The 14167-nt window shown below is 45.4% G+C and overlaps 1 protein-coding gene across 11 annotated transcripts in view; it reads right to left on the bottom strand.

Annotated features, from left to right (window-relative positions):
* Positions 1–14167, bottom strand: part of SIRT6 (sirtuin 6) — a 77870-nt gene that overhangs the window by 62906 nt on the left and 797 nt on the right. For all 11 annotated transcript variants that reach the window (XR_009152772.1, XM_058163633.1, XM_058163632.1 and 8 more), the window contains exons 2-5: positions 9122–9249; positions 3446–3628; positions 2188–2247; positions 738–833 (exon numbers count right to left, since the gene is read on the bottom strand). Coding sequence is in view for 10 of the 11 variants with exons in the window: in XM_058163633.1 (XP_058019616.1) it covers positions 738–833; positions 2188–2247; positions 3446–3628; positions 9122–9249 (467 nt within the window). In the remaining variant the exon portion in view is untranslated. The remainder of the gene's footprint in view (positions 1–737; positions 834–2187; positions 2248–3445; positions 3629–9121; positions 9250–14167) is intronic.

The following is a 14167-nucleotide window of genomic DNA, read 5'->3' as shown; positions in this document are numbered from 1 at the left end:
GTGAACGAAGACCCCCAACTCACCCTTCCTAGCCCTGTCTTCCAAACTCCAGCGGCCAGGAATTGGAAGCTGAGCGGGTATTAAGTGCCTTTTTTAAAGCAAGCAGCTCACAAAATAGAGAAAGGGAGGATCTGGTCTTGGGAGGAATAGAAATGGATCCCTGGGGATTTTTTTGGGCAGGAAACTTAACAGACAGCTTGGACTTTTCCTGTTTAGCCAATCGGAGTTTGCATCCGATCTCCGCCTCATTCTACAGGTCGGGGGTGGAGGTGGGGGTCTCCAAACTTGGCAACTTTTAACACGTGGAGACTTCAACTCCCAGTATTCCCCAGCCAAACGAGACCCCCTGCTGTAGATATAGGTAGTCCTCGATTTACAACAGTTCATTTTAGTGACCGTTCGAAATGACAACGGCGCTGAAAAAAGCGACTTAGGACTTAGGTTTTCACACTTGCGACCGTTTGCCACAATCAAGTGATCAAAATTCACGTTGTAACTTTGAAGGTCACTAAACGAACCGTCGTAAGTCGAGGTGTCCAATGGGCTGCATTCATACCACATTGCCAATCAACAAAAAGGCCAACGGAAGCATAGCACGTCATGGGAACGTGTGCCGCTTCGTTCTTTATGTGACTTGATGGAGTGGGGTGTGAACGGGGCCCTCCGTCTTTAGCAGCCTGTCCTTTCCAAAGGGCTCATGGGGAGGGGCCAGGGGAGGCAGCCGTGGGGGGACGCACCTGCAGGAACGAAGCCCTCGGTGTTTGGAGACGTTGCAGAGCCGGCCGGTGGGTTTGAGCCCCATGGTGCCCACAATGGTGTCCCTCACGTATTGCCTTAAAAAAAATGAAAAGAAGACATGGCTGCAGCAATGATAAAGGTAAAGGTTCCCCTCGCACATATGTGCTAGTCGTTCCTGACTCTAGGGGGCGCTGCTCATCTCCGTTTCAAAGCCGAAGAGCCAGCGCTGTCCGAAGACGTCTCTGTGGTCATGTGGCCGGCATGACTCAATGCCAAAGGCGCATGGAATGCTGTTCTCTTCCCACCAAAGGTGGTCCTGTTTTTCTACTTGCATTTTTTACATGCTTTTGAACTGCTAGGTTGGCAGAAACTGGGACAAGGAACGGGAGCTCACCCCCTTATGCGACACTAGGGATTCGAACCGCCGAATTGCCGACCTTTCTATCAACAAGCTCAGCGTTTTAGCCACTGAGCCAACACGTCTCACTTGCAGCAATGATAACCAGACTTTTATTTATTCATTTTGTATTTCTTTAATTTTTATCCTGTCTTTCTTATTTTTACAAATAAAATAAGCAAACCTATCTAACACACCTTCCTCCTCTTACTTTCACCACAACAACCTTGTGAGGTGGGCTGGGCTGAGAGAGAGGGACTGGTCCAAAATTAGCCAGATGACTTTCATGCTTAAGGCGGGACTAGAACTCACACACTCCTGGTGATTGGCCTAAAGACACCCAGCTGACTTTCATGCCCTAAAGCGGGACTAGAACTCCCAGGCTCCCGGTTTCTAGCCTTGGTGTCTTATCCAATAGACCAAATGGAAGCATTGCTGCCATCCAATTCTTGGACCAAGTGGTGGCTGTGGATTAACAGCTCCCAACCCAGATGAGCATCTTCCACTTCCAGGTGTGGGAACAGCTGCCTCTCGGGCTGAGTCCCTGACTTATGGGGAATCGGCAACCTGATAGGCTGCTGAGATACTTTCACTGGGGTGGGGAAGATCCAAATCCTGCTCTTGACTAAAATTAGGGGAGGGTGTCTTGCAAAGAGAAAGGAGTGGTGCGTTGGCCTAAAGGTGGAGCACTCGCCTCACAATCAGGAGGCTGTGAGTTCGATCCTAGGTAGAGGCAGATATTTCTCTCTCTCTCTGGGCACAATGAGAATATATCTGCTGAACAAAATTCCGCATTGGCGATAGGAAAGGCATCTGGCCAGGAAACACTCTGCTAGCTCTATTCAGTTGCCCAGACTTCACCCTGCAAGGGATTATGGGTTGTTAAAAAGATGATGATGATAGCTTGCTAAGAGAGACCTAGCCCAGGATAGTGCCGCACTTTAAGAACGCTCGAGCATTTCTGGTTAAAAAAAAACACACCGTGATTAAAAGCCACATTTATTTTCAAGCACGTAAAAGCAGCGGGGGGGGGGAGAATAAAAGGAACATACTTGCCACATTTCATGCATTCCTCTACGAACATGTTTCCGTGCAGTTCCGCCAGCTTGTCCCTAGAGCGAAGACATGAAGAAAAATTGCTAGATGGGGTTTCCAAACTCTGCAACTTTAAGATTTGTGGAATTTGCTCTCTGTTTATAGCGTAATCAAGGAACTACTAAGAACATTCAAGCCGGCAAGCTACTAGTACGTAAATGGAGAGCAAGCCCCACAATCCCTTCTAACACTGATGATGTTACCTAGTTGGGTCATGAAACATCTGCAAGGTAACCACCAAGCTCAGAGAGCACCAAGGACCCCCCCCCAGTTGCCCTCCTTCACGTTCTCCTTTTCCTCCTCCTCTCCACAAAACCCCCTCTCCCTTCTAGCACTGATGGTGTTCCGTAGTTGGGTCATAAAATGTCTGCAAGAAAAGCATCAAGCTCCGCGAGTGCTAAGCACCCCACAGCCACCCTTCTCCTCCTCCAACACTTCCTCTTCCTCCTCCTCCAGTCCTTTTTTCTTCTCCTTCTCCACCACTCTTTCTGTTGTGCCTCGCTCACCCCCCTCGCTGCAGCCGGGCCCTTCTCATCTCCTGCCAGACACTGATAGTACAGGAGAATGTCCTGGCATGCCTCCAACCCCCAGTCCTGGCACCATGCCCGGTCAAACGGAGCAACTAAACCCCTCTCCCACAGCATGTGAGCCTGAGGAATATGAAGCCAGTCACGAGCTGGAATTACCAACAGCTGGAGGCTGGAGAGATCCACGCTTCCGGAGAATGGAGAGGCGACGTCAGCAAAAGGAAGGGAGGGGCAGGCCTGGATAAGTGCTGAGTCATGGAGCCACACCCCATGGCCTATATAAAGGATCTGCTTTCTGGCAGTCTCTGAGTCAGGCAAAGTCTAATCTGGATTGCTGAAGTCACACCTTGGATTCCTGCCTGCCCTGAGGACTCTGATAGGACTTTGGCAGAGCTGCGGAGGCACGCTTGATACGGACTTCCCCGACCCGGCCGTTAGTGGAGGAGTGGGACACGACACTTTCTCCTTCTACCTCCCCAACACTTTCTTCTTTACCACCACTCTTTCTCCTCCTTCTCCAACACTGTCTCTACCTCTCTTTCTCCTTCTTTGCTCGGGAATTCTGGGAGTTGAAGTCCACAAATCATAAAGGAGCCATCGTTCCCCATCCCTGATCTAGGGTGACTTCTTGGAGAAGCCCTAACTTGCCACCTCATTGGCTGCAATGTTTCAAGCAGGTAAGCGTTACCTGGGGAAGCCAGATCTCACGTGAAGCCCATCTATGTTTTGGCTGACCAAGAAGTGCAGGATGCCCACTCGATGGAGCTCCAAAAGAGCCATGTGAGTCTTCGACGGCCTCGCGTTCTCAAAGGTGGTGTCGAATTTGGGCACCAGGCCCCGCTCCTCCATGGTCCACACCCCATTCGGGCCTCTGCACGAAGGAAGAGAAGCACTGTTGGTCCTCCAGTTACAACAATTCATTTTGTGACTGCTTGAAGCGGCAACCGCATTTGGGGGGGGAAAAAAAAGTAACTTCATGACCATTTTCCACACTTGCGACCGTTGCGGTCACGTGATCAAAATTCAGACGCTTGGCCGTTGACTCGTATTTAGGACAGTGCCCCGGGGTCACCTGACCCCCTTTTGCGACCTTCTGACGAGCAAAAGCACTGGGGGAAAGACAGATTTGCTTAACAACCGTGTGACTCATTTAAGAACTGCAGGGATTCATTTAACACCGGTGGCAAGAACAGTCGTAAAATGGGACAAAACTCACTGAAGAACTGCCCAGCTTAGCAACCGAAAACCTGGGGCTCAATTGGGGTCGTAGGTCGAGGACTACCCTGTCGGTGGCATGACTCCAGGCTACCTGAGGAACCATCTCATCTCATGGGATTGGACCGACCCGCTGACACCAGAAGGGACATGCTGAAGACCCCGTCAGCCAAGGCATGGGTCTACAACCTTGGCAACTTTAAGACTTGTGGACTTCAACTCCCAGAATTCCTCAGCCAGCAAAGCTTCAAAGGGAGTTGAAGTCCACAAGTCTTTAAGTTGCCAAGGTTGGAGACCCCGTCAGCCAAGGGATTTTAGCCGGCAGGGGTGCAGGAGAAGAACTTCTTCTGCTGTAGCTTCTGCCTTCTGGAACAGGGGTCCCCAACCTTTCGGAACTCAGGGACCACTAAATTCATAATTTTAAATCCCGCGGACCACTAATATGACCTGCCTAATGACCGGTTGGGTGGGCGTGGCTAGGTGGTCATGGGACTGGGTGGGTGTGGCCAACTCGATGCCACTCACGTCGACGGGCACCTTGCTGGCCTCTACTCACCCCTCCCCTCCCAGATTCTCCTCGCCTGTCTGCCCGGGCTCCTTAGGGCCCCAACAGGAAGCAGTTGCTGGAGCTAAGCAGCCATCGCGAGAAAGAGTTGGCAAAACAGCTGGCTCAGTTCAAATTGGATCTGACCAAGAAGGAGGCTCAGTAAAAGCACCTCACTGAGGACTAGGAGTATAGGCCTTCCAAGCAGAGGGAAGACCTGAGAGAGTGCAAGGTCAGATACTGGCGCCTGGAGGCTCAGTGGGCTGAGATGGTCAGCCAGTTCCAGGCCATGATGCAGTCCCACTGGAACAAGGCCCTCGGGCTCTTCGCCACCACTGGTGCTTCCCTCCAGCCTTTGCCCAAAGCCCCCCACCAGGAGGCTGAAGCAGAACTCATTGGAATTTCTGCCCCCCTCTGAGTGGCACAAAAAGACCCCGAAGGGGGAGACTCTCTGCAGTAACACAAGCGTTCATTGCACATATCCAACCCAAGGGTCATAGTTTGAGGACCCCTGATTTAGTGCAATGTAAAAAATGCAAATAATTTTTCTGGGGACCACCAGAATTTTCTCACGGACCACCAGTGGTCCACGGACCACCAGTTGGTGATACTGTTCTGGAACATCATGCCCCTCGAGGCGAGATCTGTCCCCCTCCCCTTTTAAGACTTCCAAAAGGGCCTCTAAAACCTGGCTCTGATGGTTGGCCTGGGGTTCAGAGGGGGTCAGGCCATTCTGGGGAAGGTCCCCCCCCCATTTTATCAGCGGTAAGATCTACTTACTTTTGCTATTGTTTTGGATAGGAGCGCATGGGACTGTGCGTGCTACATGTGCGCGCCTCTTCTGCACATGCAGAGAACCTTCTGCACATGCACAGGTGATAAAAAAGGAACGCAATGATGCCCCTCCAGGTGGGCGGAGCCTCCTATCGCCGGCGCTACCGATTCAGCGAACCGGAGGGATTTCACCCCTGCACTGCATGCTCCCCTCCTCCATCTTAGTCGCCTTTGATTCTAATGTTATATTGACGGTTTTAACCATACTGTTTTTATTGTGTTGTAAGTGGCCCGTCAGAGCGGGATGAGCGAATTAGGAAATATTTATGTATAATTATCTTATTTGGCATTATAAATATGCAGATTTGATTTGATCACTGAATCTTAACTTTTGGGACATATATGGCACATTTCTATGCCTCACAAATCAAATCTAGTCTCAAAATCAAAATTATAAAAAAGGTGTATCAATGAATAGGAAACATTTTAATGAAAATGATCCATTTTGTTTTAGAAAGGTCGTTCTAGTTTTGAAACGTGTAGAAATATAGCTAACACTGATTAGAATCCAAATAAATATTTAAATTTAATTATAAATAACAAGAAGAAAAAAACCCTGCTCAAGATATCCAGTCAGAGGAAGAGCTGTCAACACTATAGGTTCCTTTAAGGGGGGGTGTATCAATTTAATAAATAAAATAAGAAAAATAACCAGTGTGAGAAGAGACATATAGCCATTGGAAAGTTGCAAGTTATAAGGTCTAGGAGTGGGCTTGCAGGCCTCACTGAACCAAAGTTTTAAACCTAACGTAATTGCAAAATGTACCAGATGTATTTCTAATATGCTGACTTGTGTCTGCTGCCTTTTCTGCAAAGTACGTGGTTTTGAAATATAGTTGGAATCGGAACGTTGAAACTATGAGAAATAGGGAACTGAAAGTAGCCGATGGAGAGAAGTTTGAGACGCACGCACGAGCGTTTGCAGAGAGTGACGGTCCGTAAGAATGTTAAGAACCATTGAATGTAAGCATGTAAACCATTAAACCAGGGGTCTCCAACCTTGGCAACTTTAAGCCTGGCGGACTTCAACTCCCAGAGCAAAGCTGGCTGGGGAACTCTGGGAGTTGTAGTCCGCCGGGCTTAAAGTTGCCAAGGTTGGAGACCCCTGCATTAAACCATTGCAAAGGTTTAATAATGTAAGTTTTGTTATGGAATTGCACTGCTTTGTTGGCGATTCACGTTCCAAATTGCTCATGGAAATAAACCTCTGATCTTAAAGTAAGATTTATTGCTTGTGGTTTCCTCTTTGGTTTTTTTTATAACACCAGCTCTGAACAGGGTAAGAGCAGCTGCAGGCAGAATGTTCCTGAAAGCTGATAAGAGGAATTATTATTACAGAGGAATTATTGAGTCTGTCATCTGCACCTCTAAAACTGTCTGGTTCGGTTCTGCAACCCAACAAGAAAAACACAGACTTCAGAGGATCATTAGAACTGCAGAAAAAATAATTGCTACCAACCTGCCTTCCATTGAGGACCTGTATACTGCACAAATCAAGAAGAGGGCCGTGAAAATATTTACAGATCCCTCGCATCCAGGACATAAACTGTTTCAACTCCTACCCTCAAAACGACACTTCAGAGCACTGCACACCAGAACAACTAAACACAAGAACAGTTTTTTCCCAAACGCCATCACTCTGCTAAACAAATAATTCCCTCAACACTGTCAAACTATTTACTGAATCTGCACTACTATTAATCTTCTCATCGTTCCCATCACCAATCTCTTTCCACTTATGACTGTATGACTGTAACTTTGTTGCTGGCAATCCTTATGATTTATATTGATATATTGATCATCAGTTGTGTTGTAAATGTTGTACCTTGATGAACGTATCTTTTCTTTTATGCACACTGAGAGCCTATGCACCAAGACAAATTCCTTGTGTGTCCAATCACACTTGGCCAATAAAAAAAAAAAATTCTATAACCCCCATTGGGGGTGGGGAGAGGAAAAGCGGGGAAACTGCAGTTGTACCAAGATAGATTGATTATATTCATCTCTTGTTCACCTGGCGGTGAAAATGTCGTGGAAATAAGTTCCAAGGATAGGCTACCCTTGTCAACCTGGCCTTTAATTCTACCAACTTCCTGGATTAATTGTCGGAATCAAACGAGAGAGATCTCTGATCCTGGTTTGTATTCCATTATACAGATAGTCCTCGACTTATAACCACGATTGAGCCCAAAGTTCCTGTTGCTAAGTGAGACAGTTAAGCGAGTTTGGCCCTATTTTACGACTTTTCTTGCCACTGTTCAGCGAATCACCGCAGTTGTTAAGTTAGTAATACGAAGGTTAAGCGAATTGAGCTTCCCTATGGACTTCTGCTGGTCAGAAGGTCGCAAAAGGGGATCCTGTGACCCCGGGACACTTTAACCGTCATAAATATAGCAACAGCAATAGCACTTAGACTTATATACCGCTTCACAGTGCTTTACAGCCCTCTAAGTGGTTTACAGAGTCAGCCTCTTGCTCCCAGCAATCTGGGTCCTCATTTTACCCACCTCCGAAGGATGGAAGCAGTCAACTTTGAGCCAGTGAGATTCGATCTGCTGAACTGCAGATAGCAGTCAGCTGAAGTAGCCTGCAGTACTGCACTCTAACCACTGCACCACCTCAGCTCCAGCATATGAACCAGTTGTCAAGCATCTGAATTTTGTTCATGTGACCACGGGGATATTGCAAAGGTCATAAGTGTGAAGACTGGTCATAAATCACTTTTTTTCATTGACATTGTAACAGATTAACAGATTAACCAAGTTGGAAAAGACCTTGTAGATCATCTAGTCCAGGGATCCCCAACCTTGGCAACTTTAAGCCTGGAGGACATCAACTCCCAGAATCCCCCAGCCAGCAAAGTCCTCCAGGCTTAAAGTTGCCAAGGTTGGGGACCCCGATCTAGTCCAACCCCTGCCCAAGCAGGAGACCCTACACCATTTCTGACAGATGGCAATTCAGTCTCTTCTTGAAAGCCTCCAGTGACGGAACACCCAGAACATCTGAAGACAACTTCTGTTCCATTGGTAATTTCAAATAGTCACTAAATGAGGACTACCTGTATTAGATGGAATATTCCACTATAAATTTGCAGGCTTTTTCTTGTATCCCCCAAAGTGAGACTCAGCATTCAAGGCTTCATAATTCATCATCCCTGTATTGAGGATTGCTTTCAAACCAAGATAATGATCATAACAACAGAGTTGGAAGGGACCTTGGAGGTCTTCTAGTCCAACCCCCTGCCCAGGCAGGAAACCCCACACCATTTCAGACAAATGGTTATCCAACATCTTCTTAAAAACTTCCAGTGTTGGAGCATTCACAACTTCTGCAGGCAAGTCGTTCCACTTATTAATTATTCTGTCAAGAAATTTCTCCTTAGTTCTAAATTGCTTCTCTCCTTGATTAGTTTCCACCGGTTGCTTCTTGTCCTGCCCTCAAATGCTTTGGAGAATAGCTTGACTCCCTCTTCTTTGTGGCAGCCCCTGAGATATTGGAACACAGCTATCATGTCTCCCCTAGTCCTTCTTTTCATTAAACTAGACATACCCAGTTCCTGCAACTGTTCTTCATATGTTTTAGCCTCCAGTCCCCTGATCATCTTGGATGTGATCACATCCTCATTTCTATGCACGGCTTCATAAACCAAAATAGCTTAATCCACATTTGCTGTTCCCGTCCCTGGAATCCAAAACTTCGTCTGAAAATTTTGAGTTAGGTAAAATTTGGCCTCCGATTCAGACCTCTGGCCTCGGCTGTCCATTTCCTTACCTGAAATCTGGAATCCCTGAAGCTGTGCTGATACCCGCCCCGGTGTGAAAGACCACATTGAAAGAATTCTGGATCAAGTCAGCCAGCTGATGGATCTTCCTCTCTAACTCGTCCGGCGGATCGAAAATCTGAACAAAAGATTGAAGACATTAGAGCGAGCGTCGACTGGATTGCAGTGCAGAGATGAGAGCGAGGGGTCCCCAAAGCACCTACAAATGGGTGAATCCCACGCTAGGTACCGACAGCCAGGAGTTTAAATGTCCTGCTGAGGTCAAGAGAGAACTCAGTTATAGGTACCCTTCAGTCAATTTATGGCTGATCTGGTTACTTTATCATTAGGCTTTTTTTTTTTTTACATATATGTAATTCTCGATTTATTAACATAACTGTGTCCGAAATTTCCATGGCTAAGCAAGGCAGCTGTTAAGTGAGGGGGTTTTTTGCCCCATTTTACATTACAATCTATTTGCTACAGTTAAGCAAATCACTGCAGTTGTTAAGAGAATTATATTAAACACACCTGACTTCCTCTATTAACTCTGCACATTGGAAGACAGCTGGAAAGGTCACAAATGGTGATCATGGGACCCCCAGCACACAGCAACAATGATAAGGACATGTCAGTTGCCAAGGGCCTGAATTTTGATCACAGGATCCTGGGGTTGCGACAACGGTCATAAATATGAAAAATAGTCATCAATCACTTTTTTCAGTGTATTTGTATTTATTTATTTTGTCGCGTACATATTGGATAATATATATGTATTAGCATGAATTGAATACATAAAATGAATACAATTAAAGGGAACATTAGGACAGGAACGGTAGGCACGCTGGTGCTCTTATGCACGCCCCTTACAGACCTCTTAGGAATGGGGTGAGGTCAATAGTAGATAGTCTTTGATTAAAGCTTTGGGGATTTTGGGAAGAGACCACAGAGTCAGGTAGTGCATTCCAGGCATTAACAACTCTGTTATTGAAGTCATATTTTCTGCAATAGAGATTGGAGCGGTTCACTTTAAGTTTGTATCTATTGTGTGCTCTTGTATTGTTGTGGTTGAAGCTGAAGTAGTCATTGACAGGTAGGACATTGTAGCAGATGATGTTATGAGCTATGCTTAGGTCATACCGAAGGCGGCGTAGTTCTAAATTTTCTAAACCCATAATTTCAAGTCTGGTGGCATAAGGTATTTTGTTGCGAGCAGAGGAGTGGAGGACTCTCCTTGGAAATATTTCTGGACACATTCAATTGTATTAATGTCTGATATGCAGTGCGGGCTCCAGACAGATGAGCTGTATTCGAGGATTGGTCTAGCAAATGTTTTGTATGCTCTGGTTAGTAATGTATATTACTGGAGAAGCTGCTACACAAGATTGGGTTTACAACTCTTAATGCCTTTTTGGCGATGTTGTTATAGTGGGATTTGGCACTTAGATCATTTGATAGGAGTACTCCAAGGTCCTTGACAGAGTGAGGGGTCATCTACAAGGTCATGAACACCTAGCTTGTATTTTGTGTTCTGATTCTTTTTGCCAATGTGTAAAACAGAGCATTTGTTGGTTGAGATTTGGAGTTGCCAATTTTTTGACCATTCTGACACAAAGTCAAGGTCTTTTTGAAGGGTAGCAGCATTGTTAGTAGTGTTAAATAGTTTAACATCATCGGCAAAGAGAACGCAGTTATTTATAATATGATCACAAACGTCATTTATGTATAGCATGAAGGGTGTTGGTCCTAGAACTCTGTCTTAGGGGACACCACTATTAACAGGTACCACTGTAATGGTTGAACGGTCACCAAATGAATGGTTGTTACAACCACAATTGTGATTGGGATTAGATTAGATTAGATTGAGAGAGAGAAATAGATGATAAAGAGATAGATAGATAGATAGATAGATAGATAGATAGATAGATAGATAGATAGATGAGAAATACAAATAGATATAAAGTGACACAGACAGACATCGATAGATTGATAGATATAGACAGATAAATAGATATAAACAGACACAGATCAAGATAAAGTGATAGAGACAGATCAAGATAGATAGATATAGACAGACAGACACAGATCAACATACAAATAGATATAAAAAGAAAGACAGATAGACACAGATCAAGATATAGATATAAAGTGATAGAGAGACACACAGACACAGATCAAAACAGAGATACAGACAGACACAGATCAAGATAGATATAGACAGACAGACACAGATCAAGATACAAATAGATATAAAGTGATAGACAGACACAGATCAAGATAGAGATAGATATAGACAGACACAGATCAATATAGATAAAGTGATAGACAGACAGATGGATATATATAGATGATAGACAGACAAATGATAAAGAGACAGATGGACAGAGGTATGTAGTTAGACAGAGACAGACACCCACACAGAAAACTCCCAAAACTTAAAAAAACCAAAACCAGAGCTTAATTTTGAGAACAGGCACTACTTATATACAGTTGGTCCTTGACTTGCGACCTCAATCGAGCCCAAATGCATGTTGCTAAGTGAGACATTTCTTAAGGTGAATTCCGCCCAATTTCACTCCCTTCCTTGCCGCTGTTATTAAGTGAACCACTGCAATTGTTAACAAGCCCGTTAACTGGATTGTTACGTGAACCTGGCTCTTCCCCACAGAAGGTCGCAAAAGGGGATCACCGCCTCACACACACACACACACACACACACACCCTGGGATGCTGCAACTGTCATAAATATGAGTCAGTCGCCAAGCCTTTGAATTTTGATTGCGTGACCAACCCCTGGGATGCTGCAACTGTCATAAATATGAGTCAGTCGCCAAGCCTTTGAATTTTGATTGCGTGACCAACCCCCCTGGGGATGCTGCCATGGTCGTAAGTCTGAAAAACGGTCCCAAATGGTTCCTTCGGCAAGGAAACTGGCAAAACTGTTCGCAAGGCACATTTAAAAGACTACATGGAGTTCCAAGAAGAAGAATATCGGATCGTGGAGTCCAGTTTACTGCTAAGTCCCGGAGGGATTTCCTGCGGTCCATTGGGTCATCCCGGGGACTTAGCTCCCCTTTCCATCCGGCCACTAACGGAGGGGCTGAAAAATTGAATGCGATGCTGACAGTCACTTTTTTTCAGCGCCGTCGTTAACTCCGGTCACTAAACGAACTGTTGTTAAGTACAAGCCTGCCTGTATGGACACCTCCATCCCCACACACACACTTCCAATGGGGCCCCATAGATAAAACCCCTTGAAAGGAAAGATAATGCTGGCTGGGAGATTCTGGGAGTTGTAGTCCATGATGCCAACTTCACAGACCCCCCCCCCCGCTGCAACCGTCATGAATATGAGTCAGTCGCCAAGCCTCTGAATTTTGATCGCGTGACCAACCCCCCCCCCGCTCCTTGGGGGGGGCGATGCTGCCATGGTCGTAAGTCTGAAAAATGGTCCCAAAGTCCCCTCTTTTTTCAGCGCCGTCGTTAACTCCGGTCACTAAACGAACTGTTGTTAAGTACAAGCCTGCCTGTATGGACACCTCCATCCACCACCCCCACACCTCCATAGATAAAACCCCTTGAAAGGAAAGATAAAGGAAAATCCCCCCCCTCCATGCTGGGTGGGGGATTCTGGGAGTTGTAGTCCACGATGCCAACTTCACAGACCAGGGGTCTCCAACCTTGGCCGCTTTAAGCCTGGCTGGACTTCAACTCCCAGAATTCCTGCAGCCAGCAAAGCTGGCTGGGGGAATTCTGGGAGTTGAAGTCCAGCCAGGCTTAAAGCGGCCAAGGTTGGAGACCCCTGTTACAGACCACCCCCCTGCCCTGGAGGGGGGAGAATCATATATAATATATATTTATTTATTATATTTATTTATTTATTTTGTCACAACAGTATATATAAGCATAAGCATGAAAGTAACTACATAATATATAAGCATATATATATAAGCAACAACTATATCAATTGGATATAATGATAGAAAACAATAGGACAGGAACGATAGGCACCCTTGTGCTCTTATGCACGCCCCTTACTCAATATATTATATTATTATATTATAATTATATAAATATACATATATACATATACATATACATATACATATACATATATATATGTGTGTATATATATATGTATGTATGTATGTATGTATGTATGTATGTGTGTATGTAGGTCTTCGGTTATTCGGGTTTTTTCCCGCGTAAAATTGGAAGTGTCTTGGCGACGTTTCGACGAAGTCTCATTCGTCATCTTCAGGCTTCAGGTTCGTGCTTCTGGGAGCAATGTGTGATCGCAGCTGTTTCTTCCTTTTAACTGCTAGTGGGGGTTTGAACTGATTGGGTGGGAGCTTGGCTGTGCTCTGATTGGATGGGGTTTTTTTTGTGCTCTGATTGGATGGGGGTGTGTCCTGTTTGGGGGGGGCTTGGTTGTGCTCAGATTAGTCTGAGTTGCAGGGGGATTTGAGCTGGTGAGCTGCACTGCTGCTGTTTAGCTTTGTGTTCGTGGTCGTGCTACATCTTCATAGTGGGTGTCAGTCTGCTGCATGTATGGATTGGAGGGGTTTGAAATGGCTAATGTTGCAGCTGCGGTCTGGCTTCTGGTCCTTGGTCGTGCTTCCTGATCAGTGTGGGTTTGGGTCTGCTTTCTGGGTGGATGTGTGGTGGTGACATCCTGTGTGGACCTCGTGAGTGTGGGTCTGGTGTCATTCCTCGTGTTAAGGACTCGTTTGTCAATAAGGGCGGGTTTCCAAATGGCTGGTAGGCGGGAGGTGTCATCTCGTTTGTTCATGCTGTGTGGACGTTTTTCTATCTCGATGGCTTCTCTGATTATTCTATTGTTAAAGTGTTCAGTTTTGGCGATAGTTCTGGTCTTTTTAAAGTCAATATCGTGTCCTGTGGCTTTAAGGTGTTGGACCAGGGAAGAAGTTGGTTCCTCTTTTTTGACTATATATATGTATGTATGTATGTATGTATATAAATAAAATATAATATATATATTATATAATATATTATATAATTTATATTATATTATATATATATATATATATATATAA

The sequence above is a fragment of the Ahaetulla prasina genome, chromosome 1 (genome assembly GCF_028640845.1).
Source record: "Ahaetulla prasina isolate Xishuangbanna chromosome 1, ASM2864084v1, whole genome shotgun sequence".
NCBI classification, from domain to species: domain Eukaryota; kingdom Metazoa; phylum Chordata; class Lepidosauria; order Squamata; family Colubridae; genus Ahaetulla; species Ahaetulla prasina.
This window is presented reverse-complemented; position numbering and strand designations above follow the sequence as displayed.